At 40.0% G+C, this 25,133-nt stretch overlaps 1 protein-coding gene across 9 annotated transcripts in view; it reads right to left on the bottom strand.

The window, feature by feature from the left end:
• The window catches only part of LOC131246372 (eIF-2-alpha kinase GCN2), a 150,736-nt gene extending 125,895 nt beyond the window's left edge, over positions 1 to 24,841 (bottom strand). For 3 of the 9 annotated variants that reach the window (XM_058246443.1, XM_058246437.1, XM_058246438.1), the window contains exons 1-11: positions 24,654 to 24,840; positions 23,829 to 24,100; positions 23,170 to 23,241; positions 23,003 to 23,062; positions 22,776 to 22,881; positions 10,018 to 10,122; positions 9,166 to 9,669; positions 8,446 to 8,577; positions 8,277 to 8,363; positions 8,101 to 8,187; positions 7,863 to 7,977 (exon numbers count right to left, since the gene is read on the bottom strand). In XM_058246443.1, coding sequence (XP_058102426.1) covers positions 7,863 to 7,977; positions 8,101 to 8,187; positions 8,277 to 8,363; positions 8,446 to 8,577; positions 9,166 to 9,669; positions 10,018 to 10,122; positions 22,776 to 22,881; positions 23,003 to 23,062; positions 23,170 to 23,241; positions 23,829 to 23,959 — 1,399 coding nt within the window. In that variant the 5' untranslated portion in view covers positions 23,960 to 24,100; positions 24,654 to 24,840. Of the gene's footprint in view, positions 1 to 7,862; positions 7,978 to 8,100; positions 8,188 to 8,276; positions 8,364 to 8,445; positions 8,578 to 9,165; positions 9,670 to 9,962; positions 10,123 to 10,266; positions 10,357 to 22,775; positions 22,882 to 23,002; positions 23,063 to 23,169; positions 23,242 to 23,828; positions 24,101 to 24,653 lie in introns of those variants that run through there. The other 6 variants (XM_058246439.1, XM_058246436.1, XM_058246435.1 and 3 more) reach the window with 5 other exon arrangements.
• Positions 24,842 to 25,133: the final 292 nt, after the last annotated feature.

Here is a 25,133-nt window from a genome sequence, read left to right as displayed (position 1 = left end):
CTACCTGAATGGCCTCAGTAACTCTACGCTAATCTCTGGTACTCTCCCTAGCCACAAGGGCGTAAATCATCGAGTCCGCCTCTATCTCTCGCTCAAAGTCGTTGGCATTCAAAATATGGAGCGGTTTGGACTTGGAATTCGACTCCTTCACTTCTTTTGAGCCGCTCACACCATTCTGTGTTGTAAACTCTTTTCCAGTTGTATTCTTGGGTGGTAGAGATTTAGCTTGACCTTCTTCCCCTCAAACCAGAATGTACACACATTTGAATGACCAAATATGGTAACATCCCTGTCATAGAGCCACGGCCTACCCAGAATGACATGGCCCACATCTATAGGAACAACATCACACCAAATTGTGTCTTTATAAGATCCAAACTGAATAGGGACAAGACAGCGGTGCGAGACTGAAATGGATGTTTCATCAACCCAGGAGACTCTATAGGGCTGAGGATGGGCTCCCAGCTTCAAGCCCAAACGACTCACAGTACTAGTCGATGCCACGTTGGCACAACTACCACTATCCACGATCATCTTACAGTTCTTTTCCCCACATTTTGCATAAGTGTAGAAGATCGTGTTGCGGCGCCAGTCATCAGTGTTCTTGGCTTGAGCCAAGGCGCAACGCACGATTGCGAGGGTCAAAGACTCCTGTGCTCCCTCTTCCTCATCACTAGGGGTTCCGACTGGCTCATATTCCTCCTCCTCACTATCTCTCTGGGGGCAATACTTCTACTTGCCCATCAATAAGGAGTACTTTGGTGCCCTCTCTCGTGCCGCACTGGTGAGCAAAGTGACCAAACCCTTGACACCTAAAACACCTAGTGGCCCCACTTCCACGTGAACTAGACCTGACAATCTCTTTACCTTTATCATCCTTAGGTCTGGGCTGAACATTAGGGGAAGGTTTGTTTTGGAATCACGTGTTAGGTCTAGCCCCAAAGGGGTTGGCCTTAGTACCGGATTCGCGAAAGTCAAACCGCCTTCCCACAGATGCTTTAAGGTATTGCTCGACATCTAACACTACTTAGTATAACTGTTCGATAGTGTCTATATCTTTAGCGAGCAATTCTCTCTTAATGTCAGGACGGAAGCCCATTTTAAAACGAGCAAGGGTGAGTACGGGGTCCTCATCAACCTCACAGCGGGTTGAGTACTCTTCGAATTTCTCAATATAGTCAGCAACACTCATGGAACCCTATCGAAGAGACTGCCACTCCTCAATCAACCGCATGCGATAAGAGAAAGGGAGGTACTTCTCTTTCAGCGTTTCTTTCATTTCTCCCCAATGAACTATTGGAAGTTCCCTCGCTCTTTCTTTTTTTCGCTCAACCATCGCCCAAAACCTCTTTGCTTGACCCACAAGCTTCATCTTGGCGAATCGGACTCATCGAGCATCCGACATATCATACCACTCAAAATAGTGGTCCATATCCGCCAACCAATCTAAAAAAAGCTTTAGGGTCCAAGTGGCCATCAAAGGTAGGGGCATCTACCCTAACTCCCTTGAGGAGTTGTGCATCTGGGTCATATTGATCATGATGTCCCTCACGAGGTGGGTGCACAGGTACGCACCCATGACCAGCTCCTTGGACGCCTCCATTCCTTGGTCTAACCTCCTGACCAACTGCCTGAGATTGGGCATCCTCCCCAGTGGTGGGGTTTGCCCTGAAGGAGGCCTCTATTTCTTCGAGGCGTTTATCTGTGTTGTTCCAAATGCTTATTCAAGGACTCAACTTGCAGGGCTAACTTGGCCACTGTTTCTTGTAGTTGCTCCATGTTTAGTGTGGAGTGCAAACCGAAACCGCGACCTGTACGTGTGGGCATCAAGGTGTCCCGTATCGGTATCGGTTGGCGTAACGGTGACCTCCAAAACCGATACGGATACGGGGGCGTAACGGTGATACGAAAAACAAAAACTATTTCGAAAAATATGAAAAAATATGGATTAAATCCGGAATATTCTAAGCATTCCAAATATGCATTCATTTATAAATTGGAACATGTTTATGGTGGTGTAACGGTCCACTCTTTGGTGAGAAGTTGTATCGGACTATCTGATAAATTTATGAACCAGATAACCTGAATTTGACTACAAAATTCATATATTTAATTTTCTAACTATCTACTATCAATGATAGATATATTAGAATGAATGTAATATGAAAATATCTTACATTTAGGTGTTTGCAATTATTTTTGAGGGCCAAAATTCATGCGTAAATAGAAAAAAATATATAAAAAAAATATAAAATGGCACCCCAAATATGTAAAATGCACATTAACATGTTCTACTATGATTAACACATCATATGACATCATTAAAACAGCAAAAGAATCATTAAAAAATGATTTTTCGAATTTTCAAAAAAAGGGCCGAAATAAATGCGTAAATAGAAAAAAATATAAAAAAAATATAAAATGGCACCCCAAATATGTAAATTGCACATTAACATGTTCTACTATGATTAACACATCATATGACATCATTAAAACAGCAAAAGAATCATTAAAAAATGATTTTTCGAATTTTCAAAAAAAGGGCCAAAATAAATGCGTAAATAGAAAAAAATATAAAAAAATATAAAATGGCACCCCAAATCTGTAAAATGCACATTAACATGTTCTACTATGATTAACACATCATATGATGTCATTAAAACAGCAAAAGAATCATTAAAAAATGATTTTTCGAATTTTCAAAAAAAGGGCCAAAATAAATGCGTAAATAGAAAAAAATATAAAAAATATATAAAATGGCACCCCAAATCTGTAAAATGCACATTAACATGTTCTACTATGATTAACACATCATATGATGTCATTAAAACAGCAAAAGAATCATTAAAAAATGATTTTTCGAATTTTCAAAAAAGGGCCAAAATAAATGCGTAAATAGAAAAAAATATTAAAAAATATAAAATGGCACCCCAAATCTGTAAAATCTACGCTAATCTCTAGTACTCTCCCTAGCCACAAGGGCGTAAATCATCGAGTCCGCCTCTATCTCTCGCTCAAAGTCGTTGGCATTCAAAATATGGAGCGGTTTGGACTTGGAATTCGACTCCTTCACTTCTTTTGAGCCGCTCACACCATTCTGTGTGGTAAACTCTTTTCCAGTTGTATTCTTGGGTGGTAGAGGATTTAGCTTGACCTTCTTCCCCTCAAACCAGAATGTACACACATTTGAATGACCAAATATGGTAACATCCCTGTCATAGAGCCACGGCCTACCCAGAATGACATGGCCCACATCTATAGGAACAACATCACACCAAATTGTGTCTTTATAAGATCCAAACTGAATAGGGACAAGACAGCGGTGCGAGACTGAAATGGATGTTTCATCAACCCAGGAGACTCTATAGGGCTGAGGATGGGCTCCCAGCTTCAAGCCCAAACGACTCACAGTACTAGTCGATGCCACGTTGGCACAACTACCACTATCCACGATCATCTTACAGTTCTTTTCCCCACATTTTGCATAAGTGTAGAAGATCGTGTTGCGGCGCCAGTCATCAGTGTTCTTGGCTTGAGCCAAGGCGCAACGCACGATTGCGAGGGTCAAAGACTCCTGTGCTCCCTCTTCCTCATCACTAGGGGTTCCGACTGGCTCATATTCCTCCTCCTCACTATCACTCTCTGGGGGCACTACTTCTACTTGCCCATCAATAAGGAGTACTTTGGTGCCCTCTCTCGTGCCGCACTGGTGAGCAAAGTGACCAAACCCTTGACACCTAAAACACCTAGTGGCCCCACTTCCACGTGAACTAGACCTGACAATCTCTTTACCTTTATCATCCTTAGGTCTGGGCTGAACATTAGGGGAAGGTTTGTTTTGGAATCACGTGTTAGGTCTAGCCCCAAAGGGGTTGGCCTTAGTACCGGATTCGCGAAAGTCAAACCGCCTTCCCACAGATGCTTTAAGGTATTGCTCGACATCTAACACTACTTAGTATAACTGTTCGATAGTGTCTATATCTTTAGCGAGCAATTCTCTCTTAATGTCAGGACGGAAGCCCATTTTAAAACGAGCAAGGGTGAGTACGGGGTCCTCATCAACCTCACAGCGGGTTGAGTACTCTTCGAATTTCTCAATATAGTCAGCAACACTCATGGAACCCTATCGAAGAGACTGCCACTCCTCAATCAACCGCATGCGATAAGAGAAAGGGAGGTACTTCTCTTTCAGCGTTTCTTTCATTTCTCCCCAATGAACTATTGGAAGTTCCCTCGCTCTTTCTTTTTTTCGCTCAACCATCGCCCAAAACCTCTTTGCTTGACCCACAAGCTTCATCTTGGCGAATCGGACTCATCGAGCATCCGACATATCATACCACTCAAAATAGTGGTCCATATCCGCCAACCAATCTAAAAAAAGCTTTAGGGTCCAAGTGGCCATCAAAGGTAGGGGCATCTACCCTAACTCCCTTGAGGAGTTGTGCATCTGGGTCATATTGATCATGATGTCCCTCACGAGGTGGGTGCACAGGTGCGCGCCCATGACCAGCTCCTTGGACGCCTCCATTCCTTGGTCTAACCTCCTGACCAACTGCCTGAGATTGGGCATCCTCCCCAGTGGTGGGGTTTGCCCTGAAGGAGGCCTCTATTTCTTCGAGGCGTTTATCTGTGTTGTTCCAAATGCTTATTCAAGGACTCAACTTGCAGGGCTAACTTGGCCACTGTTTCTTGTAGTTGCTCCATGTTTAGTGTGGAGTGCAAACCGAAACCGCGACCTGTACGTGTGGGCATACACTGACTTGCTCAACCTAAGGACCTGCTATGACAACTATATGCGTCTAAAAACTAAATGACTCTACGAGACTCTATATGAAGGAGACTACACACTGTTACTAAAATTCAGCTATATATGATGGACTGAATGCATGGAGGACTCAAACAAACTAAACCCTAAATACGTGGTGAATTCCCCTACAAGAACCCTAGGCTCTGCTACCAAATTTGATGCAGGACATGGAAAATTAAATATGATATGCAAGATTTCAGGCTTAGATCCTACCAATTCAGAAACAATCACACAAATTCCACGTCCCACATGAAAATCCAAACATACAATTAAAAAGGGGAATCTATGTGGGTCCAAGCCGACACAAGCTAGGACTGGACCAATAAAAATTATAAACCAAACGATGTCAAAGGGAAATAAAATCAACTACTCATGCATAAAAATCACTCTCTAATCCAAGGGATTCCCTAATTTCAATTCAAGGAACCCTAAGGTGATAAAAAGAAGCAAATCAATTAGGGATCATGTAATCTAGGGTTAGGATTCATGAAAAACGGCTATGAGAGGATAGAAGAGGATAAAAACCTAAGCCAAAAGATGATCCCGCGTGTGGACAGCAACAATGGCCCAGACGGACGTGCGTGTGATCCCGGCCGCACGTGTGTGGGGCCCACTATTCAGAAAAAGGCCACCTTGGCCCTAGTCAGATAGGGATGGACTCCAAAACCTCCAAATCTCAGCTCGATCCGATGTACGGTTTGTGCGTGGTGCTCCGCCGAAGTTTCAGCTCGCCTGCGAGCCGAAATCTGGAAACCTGTTGTAATGAAGAAATCTGATGCAACAAAAGAACAAATTCGAAGCACAGATGGTGGGGGAAGATGTGAAAAAAGATAATGGAAAATGGGGGTGAATTGGGATCGAAGTGGCTTCGCACCATGGTAGTTAGCCCTTCGAAAAGGGAGGGCTTCGCACCCACTTTTGAATTCTTCCACAACTCACGAAGAGAGCAGAAAAATAAAGCAGGAATTTTTTATTAACTTCAATGATTGAAAAGAACTACAAAGGGTGCCTATTTATAGGGAGAACCCTATACCCAAAAACTCGCACCATGTGTGACACCTATTACTTGGCGATGAAGTAAACTAAAATAAAAACCAAACAAGGAAATCTAAAGCGTGCACGATGTTCTAAATAATAACAATAAGGAAAACCTAAAATATAAAACCAATCCGACGAGTGGGCCACGATCATGAGATCCCATGATGGGCTTTTCTTGACTATCGGGCCACTTTTCTGAACCAAAACTTGTCTTCTAGCTAGGAGGCCCTCCCTAGACGTCGTCATTGAGCCAGATCGATGGTGGAGTCCTCCTTCTGCGTACGTACGTGCGTAGGGGTCGTGGTGTGCGGGCGTGTGTGTGCACGATGTCCTCATCAACCTGGTGGCACTTAAATGGAGTTGAATGGGAAAAAAAAAAAAAACAATTATTTTCTTATTTTTATATCTGTCATTATTACGTTGTGTGCTAAATGTTAACTTATGTTTGATAATTTTCATATTAATTTATATAGTGTTTTCTATAATTTTGTTCCCAGTGTCTTTACTGAATTTACTATGCTTAGTATTATTAACTTTTTTTTAATACAGGCTTCTTCAAGTGTCTAAACTTTTAAAGGTTACCAGTTGAACCCATTATGTGGGTCAAAACTCAGTATACTAATCCAACAAAAATGGTGCATTGCCTTCCAAAGCCAGTTTCATAGATACACTGATTAAATAGATAACATAAGAATAGGAAATAGGGATCAAAGTATCAAACAGATGGTGAAACCAACTTCTGTGCAAGTCTGACAAAAAGTTAAGGATATCAACCATACAAGGATTACCATGAAACTAGAACCCTTTCTTGTTCTTAATTAAAGCAGCTGTCCCATGCTTCAGCGGGGATACGATGAATATGAGACATCTTGAGAGTCACGCACAAAATGCACATCCTCCAAAGACCCACATCTTTAGGAACCTATAGCCTTGTCACCACCTCGCATTTCTTGAATCTCATCAATGCCCAAAACCCGAAGCAAGTATCAGTAAGGAATCTCAAACCAGAACAAATCAATGGAATGTCAATGCGGTTTGGGAGTTTGGATTACATCAAACATCCTCCAAAAAAGCTTTATTATTCCCCTTGGAAGCTTCACTGCCAGCTTACATTCGAGATACTCTCACGACAATTGAATTTAACTTCACCAGCCAGTTAATCTTTCATGTTATTTCAACAAAATTAATGCAGCAACATGCCACCAAATGATATCGAATGAGACCAAGTTCAAATTTTACAACACCTCTCATTTCTTGGAATGTTGGAATTCAAACTAACTAACAAAAATATCATCAACATCAAAGCCTTATCCCAACAAATTGGGGTTGGCCGCATGAATCCTGTTCCACCATTGCACTCTATCGAGGACCATAGCCTTAATTAAACCATAGGCCATCAGATCTCTTCTTACTACCTCTACCCACATCCTTTCGGACCTTCCCCTTGCCCTTTTGAACCTTCAACTTGAACCCACTCAGGCCTAAATGTAGTTCCTAGTCTCCATCACACACAGCCAAACCATCTTAGTCTACTTCTAATCCTATTGGTGCAACTCATAAGTTCCCTCGAATATGGTCACTTCTAATTCTATCCTTCCTAGTCTCGCCACTCATCCATCTTAGCATCCTCATTTCAGCTAAACTCGTCCGATGAACATATAGTTCCTTGACTGGCCAACATTCCTTGGAAATCATACTAATATGTGGAAGTAACCTTGTCATTGGATTACCCAAGACCCCACGGATGCATACCCAGAAATGTCTTCATCTATGCTCCCTACGGCTTTCTGATTTCTATCCATCAAGATATTGAATAAAGCTATTCCATTAAAAAAAAAAAAGATGTGCAAACAAATAGTTCCTAAAGAAGATATTGAGACAAACTCTGATCGCAAAGAAAGTTAATACCAGAAAAAAGGTGTGTGAGCGCAACCATTCAACATTAATGAATTATAAATTTAAAATATGTGTGTGTGTGTGTGTGTGTGTGTGTGTGTGTGGTGGGGGGGATTCTTACCAAGTGAAGAGATTTCCTCAAAGTCATTCAAATAACGGGAACTCGGAAGAGACAGAGTATTCTCCCCAACAAAATCAGCACTAGCTTTCCAGAATTGAGATATCGGGGAAGAAACCTAATCACCAATCTTTTGTAGGCAATTAGCAAAGGAGTAATGGTAATATCATATTTGGGTCAAATTTAGATTAGAAAAAAAAAAAAAATTTATTGTGACATTAACATCGGATGCATAACCCACCGTATAATGCCCAAAAGCATCCTCAAAAGCTTTGTTAAAGAGCAATGGTGGTTCCATAGCCAAATCTCTCACCCGTTTTGAAAGTATCTGATAAAATTTATCAATAGCAATAAACATGCTATAGTGCAGATCTTGGAAAGAATATGGGCAATCACAATCGAACATGCAATACTTACCCCTAGTTTGTAAAGTTCCGATGTTATGTCAGGCAAAGCATGTGCCAATGGCCCTTTGGAAGAGCAAGCAAGGCGAAGCAAATGAACCTAATATTAGAAACGCAAACCTTAATTAGAATCAATTTCTAAAATTGTTGAAGGAAAAGGGGAAAAAAAAAAAGATAAATACCATAACTAGATCCTGCTCCATGCCTTCAGATGTTTGATGATCACTTGTTGAAAAAAAAGAAAAGGAATCCAAAGATCGGCCTTCTAAATCACTATCGTCAGCCTCTGTCATTTTCTCCCTGAGGGCAACATTCTGAGAAAAGATATAAGAATAAACAAACAATAAGCAGATAACGATAATGACATTTTGCACAATAAAACCAACACTGAGTCAATAAAGAATACTGCATTTTGCACAATACAACCAACAGAGCTTCAATATAGAACACTACATATGTGATCTTTATGTTTTTATTATTGCTACCAACAATCAGCAGACAAGAAACCACCTTACGAAATACGATACCAGAAAGAAACAAGGATCAAATAAACAAGCCATGTGGTAAGCAATGGCAGAATTAGTATCAGATACAGTTCAAAATAAGCAATGATTTGTCCGATCAAATAATCTAAAGAAAGCATGTATTAAGAAAAGAATATTGGGAAACCAGAAGCAGTTTAGCAATGTGTTAGCACTGAAGAATGCATCACTTAACGGAGAGCATAGGAGTGATATTAAACTCCAATTTGAGCATTATGATTCAAGTCTTCAAAAGAATACAATTTTTTCTAGTAATTTTGTAGTCTGAGACAGAATTCAAATAACAAAAAAAAAAATGATAATTGTTCGTAACATAATCAATTTCAAATTAGAGAAATCAAGTAGAAACATACCGATTACCTTTTGTGGTGAATCCTCAGGCATGTCACCATTGGAATCAGTTTCCAGAGTTTCCTCCCTCGATGATACGTGGGAAGTTGTAGGAGAAATGCTCTTGCTATCATCTTCAGTTTCTTCTTCAACAACATCTAGCTTTGCAATTGGTGGTGGTACTGAGCCTTCCTTTGTGTCAAATAAGGGAACAGGCTTTAAATTCTGAGAGTGATGATTTAGTGGAGCCCCATATCCAGTGTTTGAAGCACCCATGTTCGTGTGTGTTGAAGATTTCTTGTCTCCACTTTTGTAGGTGGAAATGGCTTGCTCTTGGGAAATATGACTAAAACTTGCATTTATAGTGTTTGTTCCAATGCTCCAATCCCATGACCCAACATCACCACACAAATCGCTGAAAAGATCGATTAAACCATAAACAAATTGTCCAGACGAAGAGCAAGTCTGGTCACAGACAATTGCAACATCGCCGTGAAGCCACTGGTCCTTTTTATCCACACCCAAACTTGGAACCTGCCATGAATAAATGGATATTAAAGCAATCACTACCTAAACGAAAACCAAGTGCAAACCTTCGTACACGCCACTAAGTTCAAGAATGCTTCTCCTTTTTAAGAAGAACCACAAAGTTACTGGATGGTTAGCTGCTTGATTGGGTTCTAGAGCCCAAACCAAACAAAGGATATAGCATGTTTTTTCGGCTGGATACAAATAGTTTGTTTTCACTTCTCTTTTTCAGAAGGAAGGGTGTTTTCTTGCTGAGACCAGTATTAGACAACATGAGTTACAGAGATAGGGATGATCACGAAACACATCCATAGCAACTAATGAGCACTTTGTGACAAGATAGATTCAACATACACATTCAACAGGTTGCACCACTGGAGTGATTTCAGATAGGAACTCTTGAGCAACCTCCACCAGATTAAAAATCATTACACGTCCTTCTTGAGCATTAAAATTTGCCTGTGACAGGTATTGCTGGAAAATTACTAGTGAAAGAACGCATGCATGAAAAAAAATACAGTGAGCTAAAACAAACATTTGCATGAAAAGATACAAATATACAACTGAAGGAAAAGCAAACACTAACTGCAATGTAGATGATACCTTTGATGCATGTTTATGTGATGTTTAACTTCAGCAAAGATAAAATCATCAATATCTCAATAAATTGTCAAAACCATAATGAACATAGGCCTGATGCACCCAGAAACATGGTGGCCATTATATCATTTTATTGATTTCTCAAACAGAGTCGTTTTTTAGTAAACTTACCAGTTAGTGTTCTATATGTCAGTCAGATGAAAGCACTCTTTAAGCGCATGTCATCTTTGTTTTGTTATAGCTATCTATTCCTAGGGTTCTTGCGGTAGCCCACAAATGTTGTAGGCCAAATTATTACTTTGTACTTTATACCAGCAACCCTGGTCATATCCAACAATTGATGTGCTAAGTTTCAATAGTCGAAGCCATCATGGTTCATGTGTTTTCTTGGGCCACACAATTCAGAATATGCAAAACAGTCATATGAGAGGGCTTACAAAGGCATGCACTTATATGCCCTATCACTCCTTGTACATTGCCACTGTATTGACCGCATTACAGTTAAAATATAGAAGCACAGATTTAATATCGAGAATGTGGCCAGGAATGTGAATAATAACTACATCTTAAAGGATGACTTGATAAGAAAAAACTCAGATGGTGTAATAATTCAAGCCATCTAGGACATCCCAGTCACAAGAAAAATAGTAGTCCATTATAAGCGTTAGTAACAAATGACATTATCGTAAGTGCTAATGTTTTAAGTACACAGTAGGTTGTCAAATTTCGTAGACAAAATATATAGTGTATGGAACTTCAACACACTTCAGCTCTCTTCAACATTTCAAGACTAGAGCGCGACTCAACATCTCAAGATTAGAAGGCTGGGAAAGATTTCAAGAGAATAATCATTTGTATGCCAACCTACAGGTAAAGAAGACCTTAGTAAAAAAAAAAAAAAAAACCCTAGGTTAGATTACATCTTAGTGGTTTTCTGAGATTTTACCTATGGCAACTTTACATGAAAATTCAAAGGTGTTCGACCAACCCAACCCTTCCTTCAACCATCCAAAGCATCTCGGGTCAGCCTAAGATCAACTTAGGTCACGTTTCCAGCAACCAATAACTTTGATTCTTATGGAACTTTAGCCAGCCTGACCCTGCCTTCGATCAGCCGAACCAGCTCAAGTCAGCCTAAGATTGACCCAGGTCAAGTTTACAGCAATGCATAATTTTTTATTTCCCGAAATCTTAAGCCGGCCTCCGGCCAGTCGAAGTTTGGCTTGGGTCAGCCTAAGTTTGTTTCAAAATCAAATCCCATGAAATCTGATAGCCGTTGGAATAGAATCGAGGAACTCCGGCCAGCCGAAGGGATTCTCAGGCTAACCGAAGATCCAGATCTTTCAATATAAATAGAGATTATTTATCACTATTTCAAAGCACGAAAAAAGAGAGAAAAGTCTAAAAACAAAATAGAGAAATCTTATTCTTTTTCAAGATATTTGCATTATCATTCTTATATTATTTTTGTAGCTTCTTCAATTCTCTTCTCAAGTAGTGATAAATTCAATTAGAGAGTGTCCGATACTCAACTTGAGATTAGATGATTGAATCTGCAGCTTTTATTCTTTAAAAAATCATATATCCCTAGATCCTTCTTGGTTTTGCATACATTGATTCATCTTCATCTAAGAAAAATGATCGTTGCATCTACTAAAGCCTCAACTTCAAAGGCTTCATCGATATCTTTGCTTCGACTCACGTCTTCAAGAAGATAAGTTTTTAATTTTAGTAAATTACTTTCAGTTTGGGTTTGATTGAGATTGCCCAGAAATCTCATTGGGTTGAGGAGTGATAAGCACGAGAAAATCACTCGAGGTTTTGTTGTGATAAGCTTGTGAAAATCACAAAAACTGTAAGAGGTTATGGAGATTAGCCTGTGAAAACCTTGAAAATATTGGAAAGCCAAAATTACGTGGAGTAGTAATTTTGGAAGTGGAGCAGGTGTATGTTAAACACCGAACCACTATAACTCTGTGTGTATTGTGGTGATTGATAATCTTATTCTTGTTTTGATCATCTTGAAATACTAAAATCAAAGACGTCGTGGAATAAGGTTGTCCTACCTAAGATTTAATGTAAAGGTTGTCCGACGACTTAATTGAAATCAAGATTTCAATATTAATTGCGGTTATGAATTTATTTTCTACAATTGAAAACAAACCACCCCCCCCCCCCCAAAAGGACATCTATAGCTCAACTTACAATGATGAATAAATAAATATGGATCAGCCCTTGTTGAGCGGTCTCAATATACAAGGAAAAAAAAAAGGGCACATTAAGACTACTAAAATATGCATCAGCCCCTAGTGGCTGCCTATATCTTCCATTCAAAACTGCAATGCATAGTATATGGAAAATGTTCTCCTCATGAACAAAACACAAAAAACATCTCTTAAATAAAGAATAAACCAGTATATGGAAGATATGGCTTCCCACATCTTCCATGCAAAACTGTCGTGAATCAGTATATGGAAAACATTCTCCTTATGAGAAAAACACAACAAGAATCTATTAAATAAAGAATGAACCCCACATTTTCAGGTGGTTTTTGTCCAAGGCCACTGTGCAACCAAAAACCATTTGCCCTACTTTTTGGTGAAATCTTTTATTTTTAAAAAATTGTTGAATTGTTCATGGTGTGCTGTATAGGCCGTTACAGGGCCATAAAGGTTGTTACGTAAAGGTAACAATGTCAACCGGTATGCGTTACGGGGTCATAAAGGCCGTAACAGCCGTTATGGAAAAAAATGACCCGTAATTGCCGTTAACAGCACGTTACATCCCCTATAAAGGCCATAACAGCCCCATAATTGTCTGTTATGGGGCAGATACAGGTTTTCCATACTTTTTAATCAACATTATGGGGAAAATACAGGTTTTTCAAGATTTTTTTCAATTAAAAAGAGAGAGAGAGAGAGAGAGAGAGAGAGAGAGAGACCGTAATGGCCGTTACGGGGGCCGTAACAGTCATTACGACCCGTATTGTAAAGGTAACAGTGGTGGCCGTTACGGCCACCATTACCATTACAGAACACCTTCATGGTTCTTTTATTTCTCGGCCACCATTACCATTACAGAACACCTTCATGGTTCTTTTATTTCTCTTGTTTTTGGGTATTTTTGTAATAGCTTCTCTTCTCAAGAGTGTTTTGGTAACTTTTTATAAAGCCTAATATGAAAAGGATTAATCACCTCTTGGACGACTAATCTCTTCTTTATCTCAAACTACAAGTTCCTATCCCTTTTCTCTTTCTTCTCTAAATCCATTCCAGAAGTATTCAGACCATAACGTGCAATCCACCTACTTGGGCATGCTCTCGCATGGCCATGTTCACTAAGTACGAGCTAAACATGGATATCGAACCAATGATTATTACTCGTTTGCATGCATGAAGAAGCACAAATTTGTGACTGAAGTAATAACTCATTTCAGTAAACAACCACCCGATATATGAGAATGCACTATGCAGAAACACCATCATGCATAAAACCAACATTGCATCATAATTGAAAATTTGCATGTTTTATGCATATTCAATCTGAATTTTGCGCGAATATAGAACTCATGAGATTTCCCAAAAGGTATAACACAATAAGACAAGGAGTTTGGGTAACCATACAGGCACACAATCGGTGTTAGGATAACATAATGGTGGGTTACACATATAGGTATGCATCTACATATGAATTCACTAAATTGTGGTTTTGTTGCAAATTATTAAATCAACCCATTCAATTGGCTATGAATGGCCTCATATTACATGTGCTCTTAAGAATCGTTCAAAGAATCTTGTATGATCCACAAGGTGGGTCCCACAGGCATCCATACCCGTACTTCGTGGTCCACAACCACATAACACTGGAGAGTAGGTCAATTGAATGACCACTTGAATAATTCTGTTTTAGATTTGATCTGCATGTATTTTAAACTTATCTTTTGAATGAGAGCTAGTCAATGGAGAGAGATATGAAGAAATTTTCTCTTATGTTATCTCTTTTCTTCCTCTCCACGTCTTCCACAATGTATTCTCTTAAGTTTAACATCGTATCAAAGCCATGATACCATTCTTCTTTCCAATATATTGTTTTTCCTTCCCCCTTTTTCCTTTTGTACAACCTGTCATGAAGTTTTAAAGGGCTCCCCTCACCGGCACATCTAATGGTCTCTCTCTAGATCTGCCCAGAATTGAAAAGGGCCTCATCATCCGTTGGCAACCACTAGAAATGTTGTTAGATCATCATCCAACCACCGGAAGTGTTGTTGGATTGTCATACAAACAACGAAAGTGCTGCCAAAACATTCTACAGCCACCAGAATGCCAGAACATTCCACTACCACTGGAAGTGCTATCAAAATGTCCTCTAGCCACTGAAATTATTGTTGTATAATATGGCAGCCACCAGAAGAGTGATAGGTACTTTGGCAACCACCAGAAATGCCCATGACTAACATCCAGCCACTGAAAGTGCCTACGATTCAAATTCCAGCCACCATAATCATCAGAAGTATAGTCAACTTCTACCACGGTCTCTAGTATCATCGTTAAGTTTAGCATGTATGGCATACATGCTCTAGCATGAGGGGGTGTTAGAGTACACAGTCTTTGATGTACATGTGTTATGGTGTATTTGAGTGTGAATACACATACAGTTAGTTCTTGAAGATAATGGTGTATCACTAAGAGTTAATTTTCATTTATTTTAAGCTAATGTAACTCTATGAATAAGAGTTAGTAGATGGCGCAAGAGAGAGAGAGAGAGAGAGAGAGAGAGAGTGATGAAGAAAAAATCTCTTTTCTTCCTCTCCATGTCTTCCACAATAGTCTCTTGAGTCTAACAGAGAAAAAACATAGTTGTTGCACTCGCACATACATAGAGCTGTACACGAGCCAAGGTAGCTCGAAAAGCTCGCTTGGCTTGGCTCAATCTAACTTGGTTTGACTTGGCTTGAACGGCGAATCGAGGTGAGCCAAGCTTCATACGACCCGGCTCATTTTGAAAACGAGTCGGGGTTGAGCAGAGTGGAACTTGATTCAACTCAATTCCAACTCAGCTTGGCTCAAAACTAAAGCACGGCTGACTCAAATATAATATATATATATATATAAACCTACCCCCCTTTCTTACATTTTCCTTTCCTTACCCAACCCTCTCTCTCTCTCTCTCTCTCTCTCTCTCTCTCTCTCTCTCTCAACAACAATGTACCTCTATCTAAATCTACTTTTTGATTTTTTTTTTATGTAATTGTTTCAAAATAGAAAAATCCCAAATCCCAAAATTGATATTTGGGGTTTTGGAGGTCAAGTTGGATCGGGATGGGGCTGGGTTGGGTCGGCTCGGGTCGGGTTGGGTTGGTTTAGGAGCAGGCTCGCCTCGACTTGAGGTAAGCTCACCTCGAAAGGTTTGGCAAACAAGCCAAGCTCCAATGGTAAGCTCGAGGGCGAGCTCAAAGAGAGCTCGGACGAGTCAAGCCAAGCTTGGCCCACCTCGACTCGACTCGGCTCGATGTGCAGCCCTACACATACATGTTCTAGCCAATGCCTTAAATATCGATGAAATCGGCTGATATATCCCACAATATATCTTGTATCCCACCAGTGCGATACGAAATGCACAGATAATGCCAATATATATCCCACATATTAGATTCAGTGAGCATTTTCAATTTCTAATCCCTTTTTTGTTGAAATTATGTTAAATCAATGTTAAATGATTCTAAATACATTGGTTCTTCATGTTTTGCATGAATAATTATGGAGTTGGAGCTTTGATTTCGATATTCATTGGTTCTTCGTGTTTTCCATATTTTTTTCTGAAATTTTCCTTCAATCAGCTCTCAATTGAGACTAATTTCGAAATATGTAGGAGTATTTGATGAAATGATCATCACATACACTCTAATTTCAAATTTTGAGTGTAGGTGGTCCAATTTGGGAAAAAAGTTAAAATTTCTCCAATTTCTCCAAAATTGCTTGCAATGCCGCACTCCAAACATGAAATCAAGCATGCATGAGGGCTGATCTATTGATTTGTTAAGTCTTTTTCAATTTTCAAAAAATTAAAAACGTTTTTTAATTAAAAATTAATATAAACAATTTATCGAAATATTAAATTTTTTTCGAAATTTTACTTCAACCAGATGTCAATTGAGACTAATTTCGAAGTATTTAAGAGTGTTTGATGAAATGATCATCACATATACTCTAAATATTGTGCATTCAAATTGAATATAGTTGCATTAGTTCAGTCAAACAGCGCATAGCTGAGGACCCTGAACAAAGGAAACCTATTATATGCACGTCTTGTTTGAGATGTTATGATTTAAAAGTGTGTATTAAGGTCTTTTTTAACAAACCCTAAAGTTTCATTGAAAAATTCAACCATTTTCCCAATGTTTTCCCATGTTTCTCAAAAAGTCCGATAAATTACCCGATACAAATGATATATCCCGTGCAATAACCGATATGTATTTGTATCCCAAGATGCGATACGTAGCGTGATACCGATATTTCGAACATTGGTTCTAGCTACTATAGATTTGTTGGACGGCGATTGTGCAGTTAACATAGCCGATTCCAACAGTCAACTGCAGCTGGAAGTTGCTCTCTATTGTCTAGTGTGGCCCTCATCAGAAAACCAGCTTAAACCAATGGGTTATGTTGGAAACTAGTGGTTGTCAATGATGCATATGCGTGAGAGAGAGAGAGAGAGAGAGAGAGAGAGAGACAAGCCCTTTTTATGTGTTGATGGATCCCTTCTCTCTACTCCTATGTATACCTATCCCAATTACATTATGTTCCAACTTGATTTATATAATCTGTATAGAGGCCTTTTCTATTCTCCAACACGATTGGTTGTACATTGCTATAAGAAACGGACCTCTAATTCAATGGGTATGTGATGGGGACATCCCGCGCACGCCGTCCACACGTGCATGCACACCACCCCCCTACACTCATACGCCAGAAGAAGGAGGGCCCAACCGTCGATCTGGATCAATGACGACGTCCAGGGAGGGCCTCCTAACTAGAAGACGAAGTTTTGATTCAAAAGAGTAGGCCCGTTAGTCAAGGAAAGCCCATCATGTGATCTCATGATCGTGGCCCACTAGTCAGATTGATTTTATATTTTAGGTTTTGCTTATTAATGTTATTTAGAACATCATGGACGCTTTAGATTTATTTGATTAGTTTTTATTTTGGTTTACTTCATCGCTAAGTAATAGGTTATGCACATGGAGCGAGTTTTGAGGTATAGGGTTTTCTTATAAATAGGCACCTTTTGTAGCTTTTTTCATGGATTGAAGATTAATAAAAATTCTGCGTTTTCCTACTCTCTGAGTTGTGAAGCCTAATTGGATGCAAAGCCCTCCCTTCATCAAAGGGTTAACTACCGTGGTGCGAAGCCACATCTATCCCAGTTCGCCCCCATCCATCGCCATCTCTACTACCCATGTTCTACCATCCCTTCTTCTCATCTCACCGCATCATCTACACTTCGAATCAACCATCTATTACAGCAATTCTCCTCCTCACAGCAGAATTTCAGAATCTAACCCTACAGGAGGGCTGAAACTTTAGCGGAGCACCACGCACAAACCGTACATCGGATCGAGCTGAGATTTGAGGGTTTTAGAGTTCATCCCTGGCCGACCAGGGCCAAGGTGGCCTTTTTCTGAATAGTGGGCCCCACACATGTGCGGCCGAGATCACACGCATGTGCGTCTGGGCCGTTGTTGTTATCCACGCGTGCGGTACTTCTCTAGTTCGTCTCTCTCCTCTCTTTCACTCCGCTTTCACCCAAAATCCCTAAACCTAACCCTAAATTACTTAAATCTCCAATTTTATGCCCCTTTTCTCACCCTAGGGTTCCTTGATTTGAAATTGGTAAATCCCTTGGATTAGGGACTGATTACTATGCATGTGTGGATGATTATTTCTTATTTTTTTTGTATCGTTTGGTTCATAATTTTTATTGATCTAGCCCTATCATGTGTAGGCCTGGACCCGCATAGATTCCCCTTAATTGAATGTTTGGACTTTCATGTGAGATATGGAATTTGTGTAATTGTTTCTGAACTAACGTGATCTTAAGCCTGAAATCTCGCATCTTATATTTAATTTTCATGTCCTGCATCAAATTTGGTATCAAAGCCTAGGGTTCTTGTAGGGGAATTCATTACATGTTTAGGGTTTGGTTGTTTATGTCCATTACGCATCAATTCTCATCATATATGGTTGTTTAGAAGTCCATAAACCCTGACATAAGCTACTGAAATTTTCTGTTATCCCCTTATTTGAATTATTTTAGAAATTAACTTAGCTTTCTATTTCTAGGTTTAGAAACTTTCCTTTTCTGTTTTTAGAAACTAATTTCCTTTCCTTTTTCTTTTTTAGAAACTAGTTTACTTTCCTTTTTCTTTTTTAGAAACTAACTTACTTTCTATTTTTAGAAACTTTTCTTTTTCTTTTTCTTGCGAAACTAAGTTGTTTTTTTTAGAAACTTTCCTAATTTGTTTTTCTTAGAAACTTTCCTTTTTCGTTTTTAGAAACTAGGTTGCTTTTTCTTTTTTTTTTTTTTAGAAACTTTCCTAATTTGTTTTTTGTTTCTTTTTTTTGAGAAACTTTCCTAACTTGTTTTAAAAACTTTCTTTTTTTGTTTTTAGAAGCTATGTTGTTTCTTTTATAATAATAATAATAATAACCCTTATATTTTGACAATTATATTGCTGAATTTTGGCTAACACCCTAAACTAAATATGGAACAACTGCTAGAGTCACTAAACAAGTTGTCCCAACAGATCGAGTCTTGGGGTAAGCGCTTGGAACAAGACATAGATCAACGCCTTAACCAAATAGAGACCTCCCTCAAGACAAACCCCACCATTAGGGAAGATGGCCAATCTCAGGCAGGTGGCCAAGAAGATAGACCAATGAATGGGGTTGGTCAAGGAATCAATTATGGGTGTGTACCCGTGCACCCACCCCATGAGAGACATCAAGACCACCATTTTGAGGGGTACAACATATGCGGCCTTGTGGCTGGAGAGAGTGCACCAGAGGCTAGTGTAGAGTTACCCACTGAAGCCATTCCGGTAATGGATGAGTTACGTGATGTCTTTTCTGATGATCTATCGGATGAGTCTCCCCCTAGGAGGAATTGGAGCACACCAGAACATGGGACACCGTAATACCTACAGCCGAATTTGCGTTTAATAGTTCCGTCGATAGGTCCACAGGTCTCAGTCCTTATGAAGTCGTTACTGTTTATAAACCTGGGAAACCTATTGATCTTGTCCCTATATCACTGTCCCATAGGGTGTCAGAGCCTACAGAGTCTTTTGCGCATCACATTCATTCATGGCATCAAGAAATCAGGCAGAAGATCACTACTAGTAATGAACATTACAAATTTTCTGCAAACCAACCTAAACGTTTCAAAGAATTCAATATTGGGGATTCTGTGATGGTCCGCGTCTGGCCTGAGCGGTACCCTCCGGGGGCCGTTCGTAAGTTACACGCGCGTAGTGCTGGACCCTTTAAAATTATAAAACGAAACAGTCTCAATGTGTATAAGGTAGATCTTCCACCTTCCATGGGAATTAGTTTCACATTCGATGTAGAGGATCTACTTACTTTTCAGGAGACCACTGATACTTTGTCCGGCCCTTCGCCCACCCATCTTGATTCCCCATATTTATCCCTTGAACCATGGCCCCTTCCCAACCCATTTTCTTAGCCTTTACCTCCCATACCTACTCTTCCTGACCTTTCTTCCCAGCCTCTACCTCCCATACCTACCCTTCCCGACCCACTTTTTCAGCCTCTACGTCCCATACATATCCGTCCCGACCCATTTTCTCAGCCTCTACCTTTCATACCTATCCGTCCCGACCCATTTTCCCAGCCTCTACCTCCCATACCTACTATTCTGACATTTCTTCTCAGCCTCTGCCTCCCATACCTAACCTTCACACACCCAGAGAGAAAATAGAGGATATCCTAGACCTTCAGATAGTTTCAACGTTGGACGATAGGTTTCAGAAGTACCTGGTCAAGTGAAAATCACGTCCAACTTCAACCAATACATGGCTCGCTGAGGAGCTTCAGAGACTTGATCCTTACATCTCGGAGCAGTTCAGGAGTTTTATTTCGCCAGTGGCGAAATCTTCGCGGTCGAGGAGAATTGATGGGGACATCCCGCGCACGCCGTCCATACGTGCACGCACACCACCCCCCTACGCTAGTACGCCAGAAAGAGGGCCCCACCGTCGATCTGGATCGATGACGACGTCCAGGGAAGGCCTCCTAGCTAGAAGAAGAAGTTTTGATTCAAAAGAGTGGGCCCGTTAGTCAAGGAAAGCCCATCATGCGATCTCATGATCGTGGCCCACTAGTTAGATTGATTTTATATTTTAGGTTTTGCTTATTAATGTTATTTAGAACATCATGGACGCTTTAGATTTATTTGATTAGTTTTTATTTTGGTTTACTTCATAGCCAAGTAATAGGTTGCGCACATGGAGCGAGTTTTGAGGTATAAGATTTTCTTATAAATAGGCACCCTTTGTAGTTTTTTTCATGGATTGAAGATTAATAAAAATTTTGCGTTTTTCTACTCTCTTGAGTTGTGAAGCCTGATTGGGTGCAAAGCCCTCCCTTCATCGAAGGGTTAACTACCGTGGTGCGGAACCACATCTATCCCGATTCGCCCCCATCCATCGCCATCTCTACTACCCATCTTCTACCATCCCTTCTTCTCATCTCACCCCATCATTTACACTTCGAATCAATCATCTATTGCAGCAATTCTCCTCCCCATAGCAGAATTTCAGAATCTAGCCCTACAAGAGGGCTGAAACTTCGGCGGAGCACCACACACAAACCGTACATCGGATCGAGCGGAGATTTGAGGGTTTTTGAGTCCATCTCTGGCCGACCAGGGCCAATGTAGCCTTTTTCTGAATAGTGAGCCCCACACACATGTGGCTGAGATCACACGCATGTGCGTCTGGACCATTATTGTTGTCTACGCGTGCGGTATTTCTCTGGTTCGTCTCTCTCCTCTCTTTCACTCCGCTTTCACCCAAAATCCCTAAACCTAACCCTAAATTACTTAAATCTCCAATTTATGCCCCTTTTCTCACCCTAGGGTTCCTTGATTTGAAATTGCTGAATCCCTTGGATTAGGGACTGATTACTATGCATGTGTGGATGATTATTTCTTATTTTTTTGTATTGTTTGGTTCATAATTTTTATTGATCCAGCCCTATCATGTGTAGGCCTGGACCCGCATAGATACCCCTTAATTGAATGTTTGGACTTTCATGTGGGATATGGAATTTGTGTAATTGTTTCTGAACTAACGTGATCTTAAGCCTGAAATCTCGCATATCATATTTAATTTTCATGTCCTGCATCAGTATGCTCCCTACGAAATTAGATATTTGATACGGCATTCCAAAATGTCCCAAATTCCCACCCATACAAGCATGCCCACACGAGCACATGAACATGTGTGTATGGCCCATATTTCCCGATGGAGTTCCCAATTGTGACCTGCTTCTAGATCCACACAATCCAAAACCCTTTGTCCATCATTGAGGGTCCTAACAAACCAAACACATCATCTAGTCCTTTTAACACTCCATCACAGTCACAGACCTGATGGTCCACAATCATGATCCAGCTCTAAATGGTCCCAACAGACCCAACCATCAATCTGAAAGATTGTGACTTGGTAACTTAGATCCATTCATCCAAGAGCCAGAATCTCACCTCCTGATTTATAACAAAGACTATAATATGATCATGTGTTATTCTTCGCAACCTAAGCAATTAGGCATGTTATATCTGTGAAATGTACAATTCAGTGACATATGTGAATGATGCATTTAGGTAGGCATAGCCATATCAACCAGAATTTATTTAAAAGAAGAAGAAGTCACATTACCCAATGATAACTCCAAAGAACAAGGATATGAATGTATTGATCATTTAAGAAACAACGAGCTTTCTTTAAAGTGGAGAAAGCAGTGAGCTTTATCAATTAAAAAATTGTGAGGTTATTTGAATTGAGAAAGAGGAAGAATAGCAACAAATTAAAAGGTGAAAAAAAGAAGCTCCACCCAGAAAATAAAATAGAATACCACCAATAGAGGTAAGGGAGAACATAAGGGGAAGCTGTGAGATGTATTTGCATGATCACTCCAAAGAAGATAGAGGATAGATTGAAGGAAAACACTATGTAGAATTCAATCCCTGTAGTTTCCACGAGAGGTCACTTTAACTTGGATCAGTCTACAAATCACTTAAGAAACTTTTTTGTTAATTAATTTTACTTCAATCTTCATTTTCTTTTCGTTTTTTCAATTATCTTCACTAACAAAATTAGCTAACTAAAACACAATTTCATGCAAGGTTGCATGATTAGTTGTAACTTATATCTCACTCATATTGTGATTAATATCCACAAACACAGATGAAAGAAACAAAGTATCACATCTGACCTGATCAGTAAGTAGAGAGAGGAGTCTGTCTGCATTATCCTTTGACAAACCCTTCTCTGGTACTATCTGCAACTTAGGACACCTGTAGGGGTACCCCGGCAAGCATCTGATGGCAACAAAAGGAAACCAGAGAGGGGGAGGGGGGGGGTGGGGGGGGTGTCAGTGGCGGGAAAGAGAAATATTACACATTAGAAAAGGACAACGAGTTTGGAGTAAACCAAAAGAACCTCACTAAAAGAAGAGCCGAAACATTGACGTCTTCAGAGCCCATGTCATTGGAGTAAGGCCTGTTCATGTCCAACATATGCCATCAAAAGATGACTTCATTTCTAAAAACTTTATACACACCTAATGAGTATAGCTAAACTCACAAATGCAACTAGATGGTGAGTACCTGAGGTTTATAATGAACTGAGTGTGAGGTGACTCTGAAACAAGCTTGAAGTCATCTTGAAATATAGCACTCCTGAAGGTAAAAGAAATGAAAACATATGCAAGGAAAAAACATAGAATGTTCAGACCTGCAAGATGGAATTTTTGGTTCATCCAGCAGGGTACACATTGGCCCCACTTTTTTATTGATCAAGACCTTATTCATCTGATGAGAATTACAGTAAATGCATCTCAGCAAAAAGTTTCCCAGTTGAAAAACCGCGGTTGTACGAATTGGTGGATTTCTTTCCATTGAATGTTGACAGATGACTAAAACCATCCATTTGCAAACCACTGACCTGAGAGTTACAATCATCCGATCAAGGAGAATTCTGTAGCACAAACAATCAATGAATGGGCCGGGATGAAGCGTCTGGATCAAGAAAAGGAGGGCTCCACATGTACAATTTGTGGGTAAAATGAAATGTATATATATATATATATAAAAATGCTCCGCATTGTCATGTCAATCACTGACGGCTTGATCAAATCGCAAAAACCAAAAGCCGCTTCTCTTAATTTTGCAAGTGTAATAGTGTAACATATCTATTTCAACTCCAGTCACATGAATAGCACCCAAATACCAACCACAGATGTAAAAACTACTTTAGAACAACTTACAGGGCGGTGATCTCCTCAGAAAGCAAATTGGGATCATCATCTGCATGGGATGGATGATCCTTCGAAGTAGCCCTCCCCTTGCCCTTCCGACCACCGCCACCCCGTTTCTTCTTCTTCGAGCTATGTCCCATGAGTCCCACCCTCTCTATTCGCCACTTCCAATCTCATACTATACTCCAAAAGCAAACGATCGATTCCCCTACACTAGTCCACCTTATAAACCAGTTACCATCATCATAATCATCGTAGTCTTCAACAATCCGCTCGCCAACCTAAAAAACCAGCGACCCACTTCAGGAAATCACACTCTGCTCACTAATACACCGTCTCTTTTTACTTGAAGTAAAATTCAATACAAAAGCCTCAAACCAAAACAGATCTTGTTCTTATGAACTGTAAATAGTCAATGGTTTCAGTGCTCTAGTCACTTGATTCTAAAAATATATTAATTCCAACATCAATCAAATCACAAGCGTGTGAATTCTGTAACTTGAAACGGTGCTGACATGCAAATGTGAGATCCGAGCCGCTCATCAGGGTAGGCCCCACCATGCAAATAGCTAGATTATAAATCGGGCATGTCCCCACGTCTGGTGGACCATGAAAGTCTATTTTCCACCAAGACCTGGCTTGTTCAGTGATGAGCGGCTTCGATCTCTCGAAATCACATGAATTTCCCCTTTCAACCAAATTCAAATACCATATTCAGTTCAAACCATCGAAACTACAAACTTCAAGGATTCAGCTCCGATTTCTGAACTTGAAATCGGAAGGAATTAAAAACGTGTGGAAATTGCAATATTGACTTGAAAGAGAGAAACCTACGAAGAGATATTGACTTGAAAAACCCTAGAATGAGGAAAGCGATGCGATATCAGCTGCTATTCGAAGATCAGAGACGGCGATGTACTTGGATTCACGGTAAAAGCGTCTTGGATGGAAGGTTAAAAAGCTCTCATTTGAGCTTCGTTTTCCCTCCATCGCTACTCGGGATCCAGCGTGTGTTTGCCGCAGCTGGGAACACGTGCCAGTTTTTGGATGATCGAAACCGTCCGTGTCGTGGACTCTATGTTGTACGAGCCACCGTGTGAAACTTAGGTGTGAAGAGATGATTTTGACCGTCACTATCTGTGCATGAATTTATAAAAGAAAATAAGATTTTCAACGGCTGGCATTCAACTCTAAAATTAAAGGTTAGGACCGTCTCTGAAGTATAACTATGGGTATTATATTGTTTACGGTGGTATAAAAAAAAAAAAATGGACTGTTCGGATCATAGTAGCACCTCAGCATATGGGCCAACTT

Source organism: Magnolia sinica, chromosome 5 (assembly GCF_029962835.1).
Source record: "Magnolia sinica isolate HGM2019 chromosome 5, MsV1, whole genome shotgun sequence".
NCBI classification, from domain to species: Eukaryota; Viridiplantae; Streptophyta; class Magnoliopsida; order Magnoliales; family Magnoliaceae; genus Magnolia; species Magnolia sinica.
This window is presented reverse-complemented; position numbering and strand designations above follow the sequence as displayed.